We start from the raw sequence: 20,690 nt of genomic DNA on the forward strand, positions 1-20,690 counted from the left end.
AAAATCAGAATAAATTGATCATATACAAAGACAAAACTTTTTTGGCACACCAAAATTGACTTTTTGGTTCATCATTAAGAAGTAAGCAAGTGCTGGTGAGGTGAGCAATGGCAAACACACTAGACAAAGGAAGACATCTATGGTGGATGACAGAGGAAAAATACATTAATTGTTAAGCCCCTAAAAATAGTCCAAAAAACCAGGACCACTCTCCAGGATGTAGGCAAAGAAGTGTCAGAGCAACACATGCAGAAGACTACTCCAGCAGAACATGAGAGGGTACAGTACAAAAAAGAAAACACTAGTGAGCTTAAACAGAATAGCCAGGTCTAAAACACTCTAAAAGTCTAAAAGAGTCTGTGGAGTTCCAGAACAAAGTCTTATGGACAGATGAGACAAAGCTGAACCTGTACCAGAGTGATAGAAGTGAGGAAAAAATGGATCTGGGCATGATCCAAAGCATACCACCTCATCAGTGAAAAAGGTGGGTAGTGTTATGGTTTGGGCATGTGTGGCTGCCACTGGAACTAGCTCATTTGTAGTGTTTTGTGGTATCACTTTGGATGTCAGCAGTAGGAAGAATTCTAAAGTGTCCTGAAATATCTTGTCTGCTTAGATACAACCACATGCCTCCAAAATCAATAGACAGTGCTTCATCCGCAGCAGGACAATGACAAATGACAAACACACTGTCATAGTGACAAAGGAGTTTTTAAGGGTCACTGAAGATGGTTACAGTAGAGACCTGGCAGAGCATCAACAGGGAAGATAACCAGTGTCTGGTGATGTTTATGAGTCACAGTCTTCAAAGATATGCAACCAACTGGTAAACATAACCACTTTACAGAACTATAATGTTATAATGTGTCCAAATACTTCTGGTACTCTCAATGGGGGGGGGGTGGCGCAGGGGCTATGTACATGCTGTAATTCCTAAACAGTTCAGCTGTCTAAGTAGCACACGTTACTTCCACTGCTAATGTGAGCTATGCCAATAAATTAGTCTTCAGCTATGGAGCTATCATATAAGAAAATTTGCAGCTTGAGAGTGGGTCATGGAAAAAAATTTGTCCTGAACCACCCCCACCAATAAAGACAGAATACTCCCTTAAAATGGCACTCAAAAACCTGAGATTTGTACATGTTCAGTGAGCATTAAAATACACTTCAAAATAAGGGAAAATCCAAACTCTCAAAAGAGGCTAAAAACCACAGTAACCATGACAAACACCTAGCCTTAATTATCATAAAGGTATGCACTGCAGCAATGCAAATTAGACTGCTACAAAAAACTGTCAAACCATGTCACAATAAATACCTTTCCAAGAAAAAGCATTTTTCAGTGTGTTTTGAACAGCAAGATAAATTTTAAATAAGTCATTGCCTGCTTTATTGTAAATGCATGGTTGCAATACTGAATATACAGGTTTGCTCTCAGAGTGATGAGAGATCCATACTGATGTACGGATTTGCTAGTTTGTGAAGTCTTTGAGGGTCAGTGCCTGTGAATGAGAAGGCGTATGGTTGTAGCATCACTGTGTCTTTAAGGCAGGTGAGCAGCAAGTTGGTCTTGTGGTACGGTGGAGAGACTGGCTGTGTGCTTCCCTATTTTTTCCATAAGGATTTGTTTCAATGACTCAGCGCTGGATGGTGCTGAGGTACGTCAGCAAGCTCATCAGCGCTGGTGCAATGCAGACTATTTTTAGGCGCTGCTGTCAGTCTCCTTGGGGCTGGGACTAGGAGGAGAATGTGGAGGAAAGGAGACTGCAGCAGTGGAGAGGGGGCTGCTTAGCTACATTGTTCATTTACAAAGCTCTTCTCCAAAAGTACACGAAACACACATTGTGAGAAAACGTATTTTATTGTCTAATCTACAGACATAATCCTGTATATAAAAACATCCATGAGAGGGTGTATAGTGACTGAAGACAGGCAGGGTCCCAGATCCCCCTCAGCTGAGGATATTCTGTTCAACGGTGACTGAAGAAGCCCTGGGGGTGGTTGTACTTGAAGGGTTTCAGGCGATTCGGGCCCCTGAAAAACAGAGCTGGAGTCAGCACTGTGAAGTCTGAGAATGAAGCTGTTCAATTAAGTGTTGACAGAGAGTGAAGAAAGGTTAAAGGGACTGAGGTCTAGAAAAGGAGTGTCACTGTGGGAGTAGAAAGATAAAAAGTATGAGGGGATGAGACAGGAAAAAGGTGTGTGTGTGGGCAGCGTGGTGGGGACTGACCGCACAGTACGCAGACACATCTTCTCACGGGGAAATTCTCGGGGCCCCTCCACACTTTCATCCTGACTCTCCGTTTCAAGGTAGACGTCCAGGCAAAGACACAGGCGCTGCAGCTGATTGGTCAGCAGCTGGTAGCCCGGACGGGGCCCCTGCAGTTCTGACTTGAACACATTAACTTCACTCTCCATGGCCTGAGTGGGTGGAGAGATACAAGAAGAAGCGTCTGTGTCAGCCACATGGACAGGGAAACTGCATGGTCACAGAAGGGAGAGACTGAAGCTTCTATACAGCACCAATCAGCATAAAGACATGGATATTTAAGCTAGCACTTTAGGCAGTTATGCAAAGTTATGTAAAGGGTGGTGAAACAAAACGTTAGATTTGTGAAAATTGTGACATTTGTCTGAAGTGGATCGGGGCACTTACCCGCAGGTTATCATCCGTCCTACCACTACGCTCCCCTTTCCAGTTAAGGGAAAGGGCAAACAGAGGGGTGACCTCAGGGTAGCGAGGGTTCAGCACCACAGTAGCGTGAAGACGTGCTAGAGTGTGAGAGACGGCACACAATGTCAAGGTTTGTCTGATGGTACCCAAGCATCCTCCCAGAAAATGTGTCCTGGATCCAACTTACCCGTGCCCCTCTCAATCAGGGCCGAGAAGTACAGGTCTGTCTCCAGAGCCAGGCCAGCCTGCACAACATGCTTAGTAAAAGGCAGCTCCTGTGAACAAATGAATATGCATAATGTTCACAGTAGAGTTTTTAGTTCAAAGGGTCTTTTCTGTTAGTGTTCCCGAACCTGTACTCAGGCAGACTGCTCACTCCACGAACAAGCTCTGCACCATTAAGATTGCTTACATGTGGGGCTCCTGAGTGGTGCAGCTGGTTAAGGCACTCTTTAGTGCAAGATGAGCCCTGGAGCCTAATAATTCAAAAAAAGTTCAAGGACAGGTTATGTCATTAGCTAACAAATCATGAGTCCATAGCCATGAAATAGAATTAGCTTCATTCTTCTGGGTGTAGGGTGGGTTACGCTCTTCATGTCCCCTCATCCTACTACTGATCCGCTCCCTCTAGCGGCTTGAGATGTGTGTGAGTCATTTCACTGATACCAATGTAGCTGCATCGATCCTCTACTTGGCATTTGCTCTGCTCTGGCTCTGGGGTTTGTAGTGTGGAAAACTGCAGTTTGCTGTGCCGAAGTATATCAGATAATTGCTTTCATCACATCTGCAGTGCTGCTGCACAAGTGTAGAGAATGTGGTGGAGAAGCAAGACTAATGTACACAATGCAATAATAAACACAACATCCCATAAAATTGCTCCTCTTCTTTTACATACTGCTGTGAGACATTATCCATAAACATGGAATAAATTTTCACTTCTATGCTAACTATACACAACTGGATATATCAGTAAAGCCTGGTTTAGATCTCCTGATCTGATCCTGATGTGAAGCATGTCTGAAGCATATCAAACATATTTGCTTCTAAATTCATACCAAACAGAAAGCATCTTTCTGGGTATGCCCAAAACACTCTTGTAGCACCATGGCAAATTTTACAATGAATCTTGACTGTCACTTACCCACCCAGAATATATTTGTAAAAAAAGTTCTTTTACAATTGACCTAGGATCTTCCAAATCACTTGCAAAAATATTTCAAACCTGGCATTTTTTCCCCCAACTACAAAACATTTCTTTCTTTGAGAGACTAACTAGTCCAACCATGTATGACATTTTAGACTACTGTAAGGTCACCAGGATGCTCAAATGCCGCTTTTAATCATATATTTTAAACAGTGAAGCCATGATGGAAGCTGAATAATGTGGTCAGACATTTTAGAATGTAGTAACAGTATTCTACTGTCTAAAACAACTGCTCTTAACGTATAAGTTATAAATTGATTTGTGCCTGCTTACCTGCAGAAACTATTAACCCCTAATGTCCTCTAGATTCCTTCACTCACAAGAGGCTGGCTTTTTTATGGTTCCACAAACAGAAAAAAATTAATCTGGTAGTAGCCTCTTTTACAGTAATTCAGTCTATATCCAATAAAATCTTGAGAACTACAGGCCTGCACTGAATCTCCCTTTTTTGAATAAAAAAGGAGAAAACTATAGCTGAACATCTTGTAGCATTCCATAATTCATAATATCGTTCCAGACACACCAGTTATGTCTGATTTGGCAATGCCAATTTTCACATTTAGATTGAAACCTTTTTTTATAGTGGGTCAAATGGTCAAGTTTGGTGCTGAGGAAAATGGCTCACAGACCCCAGTTAAGACCATTAGAACGCAGCTAAAGTAACAGTTTTTACCTGCAACCTTTCCCTTGACAATTAAGCAAATTATAAAGTTATTCACATAAAGAGTAGTAAGTGTTACATCAACATTTTGTTATTCTGTATTTGCTGTTCTGCATTTGCATTCATAATGTCAGATTGCACAAAACAGTAGGGGTGGACTGCACCACACTCCACAGCCATGGCATTGTTCTAACGATAACTATAGACAAACACCTGACTGGCCAACCAAGTTTTATGTGAACCCTTTAAAGTGTATTGTGTTAAGCTGTACTGTATTTTAACAGTATGTTGCTTAACACTGTTGTTACTGTTTTTTTGTGCCTTGATTAGCTTTGCAAGTGTATTTTAACTGCTAATTAATCTGAACTTTAGGCTTCCCCGTCTCAGCTGGCTGCTCACCCCCTTGTTCATTTGGCAGAGCATTTATTGGCTGTGTCTGCACAGAAGCAGTAAAGGCAGCCTCGTCTCTCGGTCCCGCAATACAAAAACAAGGAAGTCTACTGAGGAAGGCCACTGGGTGAGGTTCTGTTATATCGTCATCTTATACTGTAACAGCAAATTTTCCTAAGTATATGGTTCTTATAACATCTCTCATATGTGGAAGTTTTATTTTACACTGTGTGTTGGTATTGTGTTGGGAGAGTACAGGCCTATCGGGTGTATTGTGTCACACTTGGGTGTTGGGCCAGATGCACATTCATGGTCTTGGCCATGTATCTGATGCTGGCACCTGATGCTGGTGTCTCTGTCCGTGCAACATTTTGTGTCGGATGGATGCACTTTGTGCTCAACTTTGGGAGTCACTCTGGATGTCAAAGATGTACAAAGATGTGTCAAAGACGTAAAGTTAAATGTACTAATATAGTACATTGCTCTTGATAAGAGCCTCTGCTAAGTGACAAAAATGTAAATGTGTACTAGAACACTAGTGTACTTGGAATATTGGCAATTGATTATTATAATTCATTATAATTGTTTCTCCACAAGAGGAGACAGAACAAAAACTGTAAGAATAACTAGGCAGGCAGAATCTACAAATTCTACAAGGAAAAAACTGATCTTCTAACTCCTTGTAATGTAACTAAAACACTACATGCTTACTTATTTGTCATTGTATTTCTCTACTATTTACATCATTGAAAAGGACTTTTTACAGCCCCACCTTGGATTATTAGAGACAGGTCTCTACATGTAACCCCACCTTCTCGCATGTCATTTTTGTACCTGACAAAGGCTGTAACCAAGTCATCATTGTGTCCTGCCTTCCCTGAATCCTTCCTTTTACAGCAATTCTATATGAACTGGGTAGATGGATATTTTCCATTGCAAATATATGCCAACTCAATTTTTTTTTGTTTTTGGTGCATACTCAGAACACTGCGTACCACATATTCTTGGTAGGTTGTGGTGGTCCATCGAGCCAGGCGTGACACCACCTTGGCTGGGAAAAGGTGCTGGCATTCACTGGACACTGGCACAATACTGTGCTCTAAAACAAACAAACAAAAAAAACATATCATTCACTTACTTAGCAGACATTTGTTATACAGGGTGACAGAAATTATAATAGCAATGTTTCCTCATCATTAGCCTGACAGACATGCAATGAGCATCACCTCCCTGAAGGCAAGTAAGAAGGGACAGATTAATCTGTCATACAGGATATCTTGTCACAATACAAACTGGGTGACGATATTAATATTTTTATTTGAGTCATATGCCACATGATAGCCACATTTCCTCACATTCTTTGTAATGAGGCACTGTGTTTACTTTTCCAATTTCAAGCTGTCACATAATTATTCAATAATGTTAATGACACAAGCAGAAATGCCATTTCTGATACAGAACTGACAAAACAAAAAGCATGATGAGCACCTTCTTTATACTTCTGTATGTATGTACCATTCTATGACCATTTTGGTGTTTTCATTTTATTAAAATGAACTGTCATGCCAATGCACTGCAGCAACTTTTCCTTATAGAATAGCTAATGGTAATTCATACAGATGGATCTGTAACAGAATCACATTTTACAGAGGGCACTTCATTACATCTAAATGTTATACACATCAGTACTAAAATTAACATGCACAAAGCATGGGTTTAATTAATGAAGGATTCATTACACAACATTTACGCACTCATACTCTATTCTCCCCTCTACAGTCCATTAAAATAAACCTTCACCAGTGAATAATGGAGAGTGAGAAGATGTTCTACTGAATTCATACAAACATTGCTTTTGCGAGTGTCAAGTAGGACACAAATGTAAGCATGCAGGTATGGAGGAGAAGACAACAACCAGGCATAGGGACTGGTAAGCTCACCCAGAGAGCAGAATTGCTTGTGCAGGGCCAGTCGTGACTGCAAACGACCTCTCAGCAGCTTCATGGTGGTCTCCATGTGACTGGCACTCAGAGAGCTGCCCCCTGGGACACACTGCAGGTGGACACATAGGTAGACAAACAACATTTTGTGAACTCTAGGCAGTTTTTATAGGCATCTTTATAAATATGAAGCGGCTTATACCCTCCTCTGTGCATACTGATGTTGCACATTTTATCCTAAGATAAAGCTCAAACCATTTAATGATCACTATTTTACCTTTGGTTTTTAAGAAGTATTTAGAAATAAAAATTAGATCTTAACATTTTCCCCTTTTTTTTTTACCTCAGGTCTATCGCTGGGGAACTGCAGCCCCCCCAGGTTCTGGACCCAGATATAAGGGTGCCCCAGGTCTGTCACATAATCTCCAAATGTGGTGATTCTGCAGGGGGACAAATGACGCAAGGAGAAAGAGTGTCAGAATTCAACCACACAGACAAACACGTGAAAATGGACACTGTGGTGTTGCCTCACATTTGTTCTGATAGGTGACTTGCATTTTCATTGAATGTCTGTAGGTATACCAAACTGGGTATATTATCTGGGACGATATTATTTGAGGTCAAATGACCCCCCCTCAACCCTTAAGCAGCCTTTATATCTGAATGTCTCTGGCTAGCTAGGCAAGCTAATTATATTATTGGAATAACTGGAATAGGTAATTACATGATTCCCCATTGAGGTACTGCTGCTGTATCTTTGGGCAAAGTACTTTTTTATTGCCTCAGTAAATATCCAGTTGTATAAATGGGTATAACTAACTTAAATAAGTTTGCTAAATGACAATAATAATGTACTGTAATGTAGAATATCAGCCTACTATTGCAACATTTCCTTGCTGTTCAAATTAATTTTGGGCTCACTCACATCATTTAATACAACATTCAATCAAGGATTATGATATATAACAGGTAAAAATATAATTTAATAATTTAAATATATGAAATATTATCCTGTGCTAATTACCACCTACCAATAATCATCTTGCATGTATAACATTTTGAGAATGGAAGTTGTTCAGTTTAGCCAAGTGTCCTAACAAAGGTGTCACTGTCTATTTGTGTTGGACTGTTTACATTACAGAACAACTGAATAATCTGCTGGCAACAGATACATCACTTTAAGCATTGTTAACATGCAAGAGGAAATTTCAAAACAAAAATTTTTAAAGGAGTTTTTGCAATCCATCACCTGTAATTCTGTAGAAAATGGATTATCTGAATGATCAATACTAGATGTATAACACTGTAATTGAAATGTTTCTTGAAATGAAGAAGTCAATACTGGATATGTAGGGCGTTTAAGGATTTCATCTTATTGCTGACAGCAGTGAATTAAAGTAAACTGTGCCAAGGATGAGCTGAAAGTAAGCTGGGGAGAAAAAGAATCGACCCAAATACCGTATACATTCATAGAATGCTGTCTTACCCCACTTTGTCAAACTGGTAACGATTGGCTGGGTTGGGCGTGTCTGTGCCCTGGTCATTGGCATACAAGCAGTTGAGCAGTGTCTCAGGGTTCAACAGCTCCCTACAGGGGTAAACATCTTGGTCATAAACACAAACACACACCCATCTAACTCCAGGATTGCTACACATCCAATACGGCAGTACAAATTATGCAACAGACTGGCATATCACTATAGTGTAGCTCCCAAAAACACATACTTAACATATAGATGCAGAGTTTAAAGATGTCGACAAACGCGGACCACACAACTCAAACGCCGGTCAAACACACACTATGGTCTCACCCTGCACTAATGGCTCCAGTCAGGTCTGTGGCAGTTGACACCTTGACCTTTACAGTCATGATATTGAGATTCATCAGGTAGTAGAAGAAGAGGTGCAGCACACTGCCATCTGTAATGAGGGGGGCAGGAAGGGTCATTTCATTAGTGAAGTATTTAGCTCATGCCCTTATCTAGTGAAACTGTTTGCCATTTCATACATATCAACAACATTCAAATGCTTATTCAATTGTGCTTAGAATGTATACACCTGAGCGAAAAAAAAAAAAAAAACGTGAATGGGAGGCATTTGACTGTTTGACCGGGAGGTGGATTTGTTAAATATTTCAGTAATGATCACTTTCTAAGCAGGAAGGACTGTTGATTGAGGAATAAACTTTCATGGCACCACTTTCCACTCATTTCCTAAGAAGCAATATGCAGCTGTTAAAACAGGGAACACAGGCATCATACAAAAAATGTCACAGTAATAAACAGTCAAATAATGTTGTTTCAAAATTATTATTCGATCCAATTAGTGGCTAATTTGAAAAGTAGGCAAGAGATGACACACTCAGCTCATGATATGATACGATTCGCAACTTGGAATTCATGATACGAAATTATCACAAAATGGTATTCCCTGAGAAATAATGCTAAGTGTTGGTAATAATATTATAAACACATAATACAATAATGAAAAATAAATGCCAGCACTACACTGCTTCTATAAGGACAGACACCACATGTACGACTTTTACCATTGTGTAACCGCCCTCTACTGCTGTAAGTGGACATTTTTTCAAAGCATTGTGGGTGTGGGCAGGATGAAATGTTGGGATGTTGGGAATGGGATGAAATATCGTACAAGTTGGATGAAATACCAAGATTAAATTAAATAACAGCGAAAACTGTTCTCTCAGCTTTGACCTTATTGCTGTCCTGGTACACTTACACTCACATGCGTCTGTCGTGTGTGCTTCAGCTCAGACAGCCCATCAGACAGTGACACCATTACCCTGCAACCTACATGCTGATCTGACCTGGGAAGCACCAGAGGTACAGCAACAAGCTCACCCACGTAACTAACGAAGAATACCTATTTATATTGATCTGTTAAAATCTACTTAAATAATATATCTGCCATTGACAACACTTGACACTCCCTGTTAAATTAATTCCTGAATGGCAGGCAGCCTACTGATCTTGCTACTCTATAGATCGTTACCTGCACCAGATTATCTGTGCAGATTCTGCAGATTCAAAGGGCATTCGAGTACACCAATGCCTGGAATAACAGTAATATTCTGCTGCAGTGCAGTCAGTTTTCCCCGCTGTGGGTTTTCTTCATCTGCCCCACGCTTGGGACACACTTGCTGTGTGAACAAATGCTGAGCCGATACAAAAGAGCGGAATCATGCTTTCAGATTTCTTTGGTGAATGCGAGTGTGCGTGCGAGAGCTCCCCTGATACAAGACTTGAGTATCAATTAAAACTGAATGCCAACTGTAGAATGGGAATGGGAGACGATAAATGAACCAAATTAATAAGGAACATCTGAAAACATACGGCATTAGTGTTCAAGAGTATCACTTTAGAATGAATTCAGTTGGAGTGATATTTATTTGCAATCTGGATCCAACATCTAAAAGGTGTCCAGCTATGCCGCATTGTTGGGGGGATTTACACAAATAGTAACAGAAAGTGGATAAAATATGCTTGCTGTGGCCCTGTTTGACCTTGGGGCAAATTAAAGTGTTTAACACAGCATTCTGTTGACCCGCATTGTGTTTAGTTGGCTCGGAGTCTGTGCTGCAGCCCAAAGGGGTCCTGGCAGGGCCTTAGCTTGTGGAGTGTGGAGGTCTGTGCTGAGCTGTGAGGGGGAGGAACAGCACCGGAGAATAAGTGCGCAGCCAACCAGGGATAAAATTACGTCTGCATTGCAGAGCCAGCCTCAAACCCCCACTATATCCTAGCCCATCAGCAAGTCATTAATGCACAGATCCTCTGCCAGTGCTATCCTGCACAGCCACCAGAGGGCGACTACAGCTCTCCCATGACTTTGCCTGCCTTGTCAAATAAGATGACAAAGGACTTTCATTTGTGTCGAGAAAAGGGGTGGGAAAAAGCATTTTTTTAACAAATCACTTGGTTTCAAATAAAGTCCTGGAATTTTGTTGGAGAAGGGGATGGTTAAAAGCCCTCATTGTGAGAATTTAGAGGGAAGGATATGTGTGGGATGCTGGGTCATTCACTTCACACCTATTCATTGACTCCTGTAAGATTAAGATATTACCGCATCTTGTAGAATGAAATTTATTATAATCATACTGACAGAGAAGTAAGGCCCCATAGCGCCCAAATTCATATGAAACTGTTCTGCAGATACTTCCCCAGGAAGGGCCTAGTGTAACAAAACTGTAACATAAAGCAAGACATTGATCATTCAGTTCTTGCATAAATGATAATATAAAGGGATCTAAAGAATTAGATTCATTAGACATGGTAGGATTCAATTCATTTCTTCCACCTCCATGAATATTACTGATGATCTTTTAATATTCTAAAACAAAGCAAACTTAAGTAACAGTGAAAATAAGAAAAAAGGATAAGGAATTTTGCAGAGATTTAAATTAACTTCTCCATTCCTTTCTCAAATTTTGTTTCAATAACTTCACATTTCATCAAATCAAACCAGGCACCTGGAACCAGCAAATTGTGAGGAAAAAAGCCACAAAGCCTGGTACAAACTGGTGGAAAATAATGCCAAAAAATCTCACCTTTATTTTGAGATTTATCAATTGCTGCCACAGGGGCAGTTTGCTAGCAATAGTTTACGTTAATATGCATATGTACCCAACTAACTACATAACTACTCCAGTACCAAAGGTTGTTACTTTGTAACTCCATTATAGGCAATATGGAATTCACCTTAATTTCCTAGAAGCCTGAGAATTTAAACAGAAAAAATTGACTCAAACACCATACACATTTATGGAATGCTGGAGACAAGTACCTGAATGTGGCATAACACAATCTAGTATAGCTTCTGTCTCTGTTATGCCTATAATTAGCATGCTGGACAATTACATTTTTGCGTTACACTGTTGTAGCACCATGTTAGAAACTAAAACCAAAATGTTTCATTGTGGTGTGGCCACGGCACTGTACAGCAGGAGACAAGGGTTCGGTTCGGCTCTAGCAGTTAAGCTTGTCAACTCCCCTAGAAACACAATCAGCTGGGCATAAGCACACATTAGCTGCAAATTGATTGGACTGATTATCTCCAGTCTGAAAAAGACAGTTAGAGATGATCCATGCATTCAAAATGCATGCACATCAGCCCAGCTGCCTTTCAGTTTTAAAAAATCTGTATCTCCATCCATTTCATTCATTGGCATTTTTGTACACTGAAAGAGTTTGGAGATAAGCTGCAATGCACTTTCAGAGTAACAACCTCTTCACTGGTTATGATGTACTTAAAGTGTATGTACATCTTTAAACATTTTTTGTAGGGATTGCTCTTTAAATTCATGTTTGACAGAGGTTTAAATTTGGTATATACTTCCATGACATTCTGTGACAAATTTGGACAATAAACAATTAGAAAAAATAAAATGAGGAAAAAACTATTTTAAACGTTTAAACTACAATTTTAACAGTTTTTGTTTCAACCAAATCTGAAGGTAAAAGATGAAATATTCATAGGCAAACACCACACGTGCATTGGATTCAATGGACTTCATCATATACTGTATATATGGCTTTACATTCGTCATAATCATTTGCTGTAAATGATACTACAAGCAAAGAAAGAGGTGTGAAAGGACTCCTTGTGACAAACTGTCATACTGTGCAGAAACCTGTGTCAGTTTTCTGGAGCTACTCGTTTTCTGTGAGCTATGAACTCCCCCCTTGTAGCCACTGCTTACTCACTCACCTTTACACTTGAGGTCTATACAAAGGGACAGAGGGTGGCGTTTCAACATCTCCCGACGTTTATCATCCAGCTGGAAACCTAGAGTGGGCCGTCGACGCTTCTGTTTACAAATTGAAATAAAGCATAATCTGAAATTGTCAGTTCTTCAATAAATGAATAAATGGAATGCTGAGTAGAAAAGTTTATGTTTCAGCTCCTGTACTTGGCACCACACAATCATCAAAATATGTGATAGTTAATGTAAATTAAGAAATATAACCTTTGTTGCACAGGTTTGGATTTTCTACAAAACATACTTCATTTAAATTCCCCCATCCTACAATTTATAGGGAACAGATTGGATTGCCCTCTATCAAGAACTGCCATATATAGAACATCAGAAGCGATCAATAGAGATCCTCACCGCTGTCTGAAGGGAAACAGGAGAAGACTGAACTTGCTGACTAACACTGCACTCGGTGACCCTCAGGAATCGTTTGGGTCTACAATCCTGGCGTGGAGTTGTACTGACACCTAGTGGCACTAACGTGTATTGGCCATCCGAGACGCGTGGTTCTTCCTGGTCCATTTTACTCATCGCGAGAGCCACTCACCGTGTTCTGCTGCTCCTCTTCTGCATCGGAGTCACTTTCATCATCTAGAGAAAACAGCACGAGTGGGATTTGTTCGTGAAAGTTCCTAAAGGCCCACATGTCTTCAGTGATGCTTACACTTAAATATCAACCAGAATGAAGACAAGCAAGCCCTAGTTAGAGCAATTACTAAATATGAGATTTGACCCAAGGATTCACATATAGTACCTAAACTCTGCTACAGCAAGATTTAGACACATCTGTAAGAATTACTGCATGTAAATTTGTGGGTAGATTCTCAAATTCAATAATTGTTTCACCAACTTGTTTCTGCATAATACTATTTACTTCAAAAGTTGTTGGGTTAAATGTTAAACTTTAATGACAGTAACTCACATTAAATATTTCCAGACTTGAATTATAATTAACTCAACTCTCCCACTTCATCACCAATCCTCCTAGAACAAGGAGTGAAAATCTGCAATAAAATTATTCTCCTGTCGGCCGCTTTCCACTTGTGATGAAGTCGTCCATGTTGGCTATTCAGCACTAAGTAGGTTAGCTAGGGCCTCCTCACTTCCCTCCTCTTAGGCACCACATCATTCATCAGCTAACTGCAAATTGCTCAGATGATGTCAGTGGAACAGCACCTATCCTGCAAGAGCACCCACTTCACTGTAGTGTGCTGCCAAACCTGCAGTATGCAAAATAGCCACTGGCTGCATGCAAGTGTATCGGAGGATTGTCTAGCTTCAGTGCTCCTGCATGAGAGCAGAGAATGTCATGGTGAAAGAAGCCTAATGCAATGACAATGCCAAAACTGGGTTGCACAGATGGGAAATTGAACATTTTTGAAAACTAGAGCAGTGTTTCCCAAACATGGCTGTAGAGACCCACCATGTGTGCTAGACTGAATTCCAGCTGAGCATTAATTAGCAATGATTTGGCTGTCAACTGAATACTGATCTGGCATTTCCACAGTTAATCAGCCTTAAATTCTTGTGTCCTGCTGGATGTGTGTATAAGTGTACAATCACATAAATTAAAGCTGTTGCACATATTTTTGTTAAAAACCTCCCCTAAGGTTTTTTTTTCAACTGGCTGCAAGGCTACAGATTTTCAAGATAAAGGATAACTTGTCAATGCCTTTTTCCCGATTTCAGAAGGAACAGATCTGACAGGTTACTGTCAAAAATTGCCACCGAAATACTGCACAGTGACAGTGATTGATAGAGATCCTCACTGTTGTCTTTTGAGAGAGGGCTCACAGAGACAGGATGAACACAGCGCTTGTTAACTGGCAAGGCACTTGTTGACTCTTGGCAGGAGCACTCACATTTCCAAACTCGACATGTCCTGACACCTTGTGGCAGAAAGATGTATACACCATAATAGAAAGGTGATTCAGTGAGGTCCGGTACTTTCTCTGTGCACCCAGCTTTTTTCAGTTTTTGACATTCATACTCAAATTACCCACCTGTGAATCTTACCCACCTGTGACTGTTCATACTAACCTATGATCCAGTGTCATACTGCAACAAGGTAGAGCGTATAGAGATATCGAGCCAGGATAACGACTCAAAGTATAACATGACAAAAACACAGGAACAAATTATGCAAAAGAATGCAGGAATCACTAGGTATTTTTGCTATGGAATTTTGTGAGATCCTGTTAGCCTAATTATGCCAAGTAACTTGTCTTCAGTTTGATATCAATTCATTAAATAGCAGATCCTTAAGTCCTTGTGGCACTGGAGTGGACCACCTAGCTGTTTGCTCACTCACCTTGGGAGTCCTCTGGGGGTTTGGACAGGGCCTTGGCTTCATCCACATCCCCACTGATGGACACAGAGAGGTTCTTATCTGAAATGCACAACCACACAACTGCATCTTCAGGAAATCTGAACTCAGATAAACTAACATCATTAAAACCCGGAACAGAAAACACTGTGGCACTGGTTTCAGGGTCCATGCTCTGAGACGTAAAACCACGTATTTTATTTTTTTTTATGGTGGGACAATGAGAGTTCATAAGCTGAAAATGGATGGTGGTAAAGTGTGATAAGTAGCAGAATAATTCTGTGAGAATCAATTCTACTATTCCACTCCAGATTATACACTGAGAAGCTGACCGTTCCATCTGGGAATGTTTTCTCCTTATAAGTGGCTTTACTGCATCAATTGTACTCCTTTGTGTAAAAACATGCAACAAAAATTTCTCCATGTCACACACAGTTTTTGCATTGTTGAATTCCATCATTTGCATCACTTCAATCATGAACTTCAATGCGACAGTCTGGTCACATCCCTCTAATGGAGAATTCACTGCCAGGTGAATCAAAATCAACAAGCACAGCAGGCACAGACTAGGTTCCTCCTGGAAGACGTACTTACCACAGGCCTGGCCATAAGCATTGGCCTGGACCAGCAGCACATACAGTGGTGGTGGAAGGTGACGAGCAACTTCATTCTGCTTGTGTGCTTGCTCAAATGGCATGGACAGGTACTCTTGCACTGGAAGAGAGGCCTTGGAGGGAGGAAGTTTAGATACATAGTAGAGCCAAGAAAGCTCTTACTCATAATATCATCCATAACCACTGAAAGCTGTCATTGTAACAGGTGGATACTAACGCAGACTCAGAGCACTGCTGGCTACCTCCTAGAGCCTTTACACTTTAACCTACACTGTCACATTCATCATAATAAGGTTCACTGAGATTTTCATTGAAATATCATTTGTGTCAACCTCAATGAGTCGTCTGAGAGCTAGTTGGGGGTGTGCAAAGTAAATGTGCTTTTTCAGACATTTAGTTTATTTCATCTCTTATTCTCCAAAAAGCAAACTGATAAGTGCGTAATTATAAATCTGTCCAAAGTACTGAAATCTAAACAATGGAACCAATGCTACATCACATTCTGCTCTCACCTGCATGATGGCATTGAGGCCAGGCTGCAGGCTACTCAGGTACTCCTTCTTCACTTCAATGCTCTTAAGGATCTTCTCTTTACTGGCCAAGGAGTCCCTGTATTTCTCAGCCAGCCTATAGGGGGGCACAGAGGAGGGAAGGGTTAAATGGTTAGAAACAATACACAGAGCCAGACAGCCATTGTGAGTTAGGGCAAGAACAAGAAGTGGCTGGGTAATGGGTATGTTAGGATGGATGCATAGACTGGAACCTAATGTGGGAAGCTGATGTAGTACATGAACTGCTATGGAACATATCCAGCTGCAAAAACAGTTCATACATAAAATGTCTAGAGGTGGACAACCACCAGTATAATGGTAAGACTCAGGCAGGTTTTCTGCAGAGAGCTGATTAAAAACCATCAGGTGTCAATACAATCGGAAACAAGTTTATTTCTAACCCAAAAAAGGGTAGCAAAGCATGCTGCAACTGAGAATTAGGAAAATATATCATACACATATACATCCATACAACCGACGTTTGTTCATGTCTTATGGATTGACATGAGACACTAAACATATATTTTAGAATATACAGTATACATAACAATGTGCTATACTTATGATAAATATTTTCCTCTAAAATGTACCTAAAAAATAATCCTTAAAACATGAGCGGGGACAGGTAAGCTACAGAGCTATAAATAAAAAATAAAAAGAAGGGGGATGAATTTGAAGAATGTCATAATCAGTTGGAGAGGGTTGAGCCATCCAAACAGATTAAAATATTAACTTCATGTGGTGCACCCATCCCATCCACAGATCAGGAGAAGACTAATAGTTTCCAGACTAGGGTAAAAAATTTACCTGTGGACATTTCTGATGTTACTGGGATATGAGAGCAATGGTGTGCTAACAATGTGGAGTGGGGTGCCATGCATTTGGTCTCATACCTCTTCCTCTGCTCCAGCTCCCAGTCCAAACGAGCCAGAGTGAGCTGATGAGGGTCCTCTTTAGTTAGGTGAGGACGGCAAATATCTGGGGGGGCCTCCTGGAAGAACTCTTCCACGCTGACAAGCTCAATCTCCTCATGCTTTGATCTGTAGGGACAGAAAGTCAAAGGACAAGAGCGTAGCACCTGGTTGTTAGAACATCTGGCTGCTCTGACAGAGATGCCTTACATGACATACCACCAATCACCCTCTCTTGCCCACTTTGAATGACTTACTTGAACTCCAAGCATTTGCTTATCTCCTTCTGGAGGTGCATGACCTCATATAATAGGTTCTGCAGCTGGAGGTGAAGGGCATCAACTCGCTGTTTGGCCTGGAAACAATGGAGACATACAAGTGCAATGTGATTGGCTGCAATTTTGAATGGCTCAAAAGATATTTTAAATCCTGGGATATTAGCTATGTATTGAGAAATCAATATATACACAGTAATGTATTAGGAAAGCAAATGCCACATTTCTGACCATCTATTAATCAATGGCTGAGAAGGATGACATCATATAATCACTGCTACTGGAGGATGATATATGTTACGGATAAGGAGTGTTTCATTGTTTTAACCTTCTGATTTTTTTTTAAATCTCAAAATCCTAACAAATATAGCCTGCTTGATGTAAATAATCAAACTATAATTTTTGGTTTCTTTACACACTGGTTGACACGATCTTTGAGCTTTGTCATTATACCTGATCAGAGAACGCTGTCTAACCTGTTCAAAAGACCGATGAATCGAAAACTACACTCATTTAACAAAAAAGTACTTCCACAAAATAATGAACAGGCCTATATAAAAGCATAGGCTGTTCTGTATGAAACAGGCCTATGCATGATTGACAAATGAGACCCATGGAAAATTCCACAGCTGAAAAGTTGTTCACCTCATGAGTTTGATCACGGCCCCTCTTCAGCCTCATGTGCGCCAGGCGGTTCAGCTTCTTCAGGGTCATGAAATGGATGCAGCTCTGCATGCGTCGCTCTTCAATCTCAACTGACTGTAAAACAGTTGTAAACATGCAGGAGCACAACTTAGTATCAGTCTTCACGCCACAAAAACATTTTAAAATAAAACCCAAAGTGGGAAAAAGTCAGTGTGCACTCCACTTCTAAGAATCATATCTGTTCTCAATAACTTGACTCTCAAAAGTAATGAATTATATGAGAGCTCCCGAACTGCTCAGTGGTCAAGGTGTCCAGGAGCCAAAAAATGGATTTCTTACACCAGGGCAAGGAGTGCATAGTTCGACAAGGGTCTCCGTGTGTCATTGCTCTCAAGAGCCCTGCGATTTGCCAGATGCCTGTGAGTTGCTCAAATGACACCAACGGAGCAGTGCCTATTGTCCAGTGGGCACCTACTCTACTGTACTGCCCGGACAGACTTAAAATCTGCAGTGTGAAAAACAGCCATTGGCGACATGTGAGTGTATTGGAGGACTGTATTCATCTCGCCTCAAGGCTCCTGCTTAAGACGGTCAGATGAACCTTGTATATCACTGTTGATTCCAAAACATGGCTGCATAAAGGAGAAAAAAGGCATAAAGTAATGGATTCTAAAAGGCAGAACATGTTCATGATCATGTATTGAGTTGTCTGAGAGCTCAAGAGTGGTTCACCTAGTTTTACACTGGAAGTTCTTTGAACCTGAGCAAAGTTTAACATTGAAAGTTTCCTCACATTGTCTCTGGAGCCACTGGTCTTCAGCTCCTGAATTTCAGCCATCAGCCTGGCGAGGGCCTCACAGGTCTCCTTGTATTGATCATAATCCTGGGCAGGATCCCTACCCTCCAACTCCACCTCCTCATTATACACGCGGGCATCCTGAAATCCACAGTAAACAATCAGATAATGCATAGCTATAGCTCTCATTAAAGTCTCCAGACGTTTTAGACCACATTCAACAGCATATGACATTTATGTGACCACAAGGCCAATCAAGAGACCATAGCAACACTTATCTTGCTTGTGGCTGCATACAGATTGCAGAGGGAGCAGCCATTTAACCTGTATGCTAAATAATTGTCAAGACCACAACAATTCATTGGATATTCACAACATCAGAGCTCTTCAAGAAGTGCCCATTCACCCACATCAGACCATACATTAACACTATACATTAACTACACTGCACAAAGCAAAGTCACAGTGTTCACAAATTTTACAATACATGGATAAACCAAAGCAACACAAATAGCATATCAGATTGCATAATAAAAGTTTCAATGGATCCCATCCATTTAAACTGTGACATGAGCAAGACGGTTTAATAGCTGTGTTTACAGCTAACACTACAAACACAAGCACTGTAATAAATGTTCAAGTTTCATAATGTGTATTGTATAGTTAAACATTCTATTTAAAACACTTCCTATCACTTATGTCATTTAAAACTATGGTAATTTATTTCACACTGCCTGCATCCCTGTGCTTATAATATCCCTGTTCCAGTGTCATCAGGAAATAAGTCTGGGTGACTGGCTGTTTATGCGAATTTGGTAAAACGAAAACTCACAAGGCCAGTGTACACACACGAAGAAATCATTGGCTACTACTCAAATGAAACAGAGCCTCTAATCCGTACGAACCAATGTATCTGAAATTGTCAGTTGGTGTGATAATGAAGTCAATCCTTTTTGCATGGGTTTAGGTAACGTTCGGCTCACGGCCAATAAGCTATATGAGCTGTGTATGCGATTTACCTGCCGCTTTGTTCACTGGAAGCGTTAAAATCTGGAAATTAAAAGTACTCGCCTGGTCTCCTTCACCTCTGCTACGTTTACCCTCTGGTGTGCCCCCATCGTTGCGAATCACTTTGGGTTTTCGTTTCTTCAGAACGTCAGACGACATCGTAAACGTTTGTATCGGATCCTATGAACAGAGCACGGAAAGATGCTTTCATATTTACCGTCATTTTGGTTAAGTTAATTTCATTTATTAGATAACATTATGCTGCAATATATATTCGCCATTCACTGTCAATTTTGCTAGTGCTACCACATGAAAAATAAAAATACACCGCATAAGAAAATAAGTCTGAATGCTTTTAGTTATTAGGCTAGCTGACTAGAAGGCTAGTTAAATGGCTGGCTACATACAACTAAGTTAGCTAACTATCTTAGCTTACACGAGAACGTATTATTAATCATACTAACGTTAGCTCATATAAAGCACATGCGAAACCCTAAAGCGTCTTAACATGGGTTATACTTACCAGCAAATAAAATACACGACGAAAAATAATCGCTTAAGTGACTAGCTAACTGTACTGCTAACTGGACTCGCTTACTGTACTGGCAACACACTCCACCTCGCCATGGCCTTCGCCCGCTTTCTACTGGCCGCTTCCCATTAGTCGGTAGCGCGGAGAATTGTGGGAATAGATTTTTCGACCACTAACCAACCCGATTTTGCAGCAGCGTCCCTCTGTTTACGGCATTTGTCTACGAAACGTGGAACTACTTAATGTAGGGAAGTGTAGTTCTACCAAAAGCTACTCTTGCGCTTGTGTTAAATTATGTGTGAGTTTAGGATAACAGACGGGAATGTGTTAGAAGAATACAAAGAAACAAATGTAGTTCCGTTTTCAAAATATGAATCTCTCTTTTTGTCC

The 20,690-nt window shown here is 40.6% G+C and overlaps 1 protein-coding gene across 1 annotated transcript; it reads right to left on the reverse strand.

Annotated features, from left to right (window-relative positions):
• Positions 1–1,825: 1,825 nt before the first annotated feature.
• On the reverse strand, positions 1,826–20,429 carry thoc5 (THO complex 5). Its single transcript, XM_036526914.1, has 20 exons — positions 20,292–20,429; positions 19,832–19,948; positions 18,758–18,901; positions 17,965–18,078; positions 17,302–17,399; positions 17,027–17,173; positions 16,095–16,209; positions 15,563–15,695; positions 14,954–15,031; positions 13,190–13,233; positions 12,597–12,696; positions 8,681–8,789; positions 8,356–8,457; positions 7,213–7,309; positions 6,870–6,981; positions 5,925–6,028; positions 2,862–2,949; positions 2,657–2,772; positions 2,231–2,421; positions 1,826–2,034 (listed from the first exon to the last, which is right to left on the reverse strand). Exons 2-20 carry the CDS (start codon positions 19,925–19,927, stop codon positions 1,971–1,973), a joined length of 2,052 nt encoding a protein of 683 aa, XP_036382807.1. The 5' UTR covers positions 19,928–19,948; positions 20,292–20,429; the 3' UTR covers positions 1,826–1,970.
• Between the last annotated feature and the right edge of the window lie 261 nt (positions 20,430–20,690).

This window comes from Megalops cyprinoides, chromosome 4 (assembly GCF_013368585.1).
Source record: "Megalops cyprinoides isolate fMegCyp1 chromosome 4, fMegCyp1.pri, whole genome shotgun sequence".
Lineage (NCBI taxonomy): Eukaryota > Metazoa > Chordata > Actinopteri > Elopiformes > Megalopidae > Megalops > Megalops cyprinoides.

Coding starts and splice junctions, on each gene's coding strand:
- thoc5 (XM_036526914.1), bottom strand. CDS start 19,927: ATGTCGTCTGACGTTCTGAAGAAACGAAAACCCAAAGTGATTCGCAAC. Junction 12,697..13,189: donor AAGAGGAGCAGCAGAACACG/GTGAGTGGCTCT, acceptor ATTTGTAAACAG/AAGCGTCGACGGCCCACTCT. Junction 2,773..2,861: donor CCTGATTGAGAGGGGCACGG/GTAAGTTGGATC, acceptor CTCACACTCTAG/CACGTCTTCACGCTACTGTG.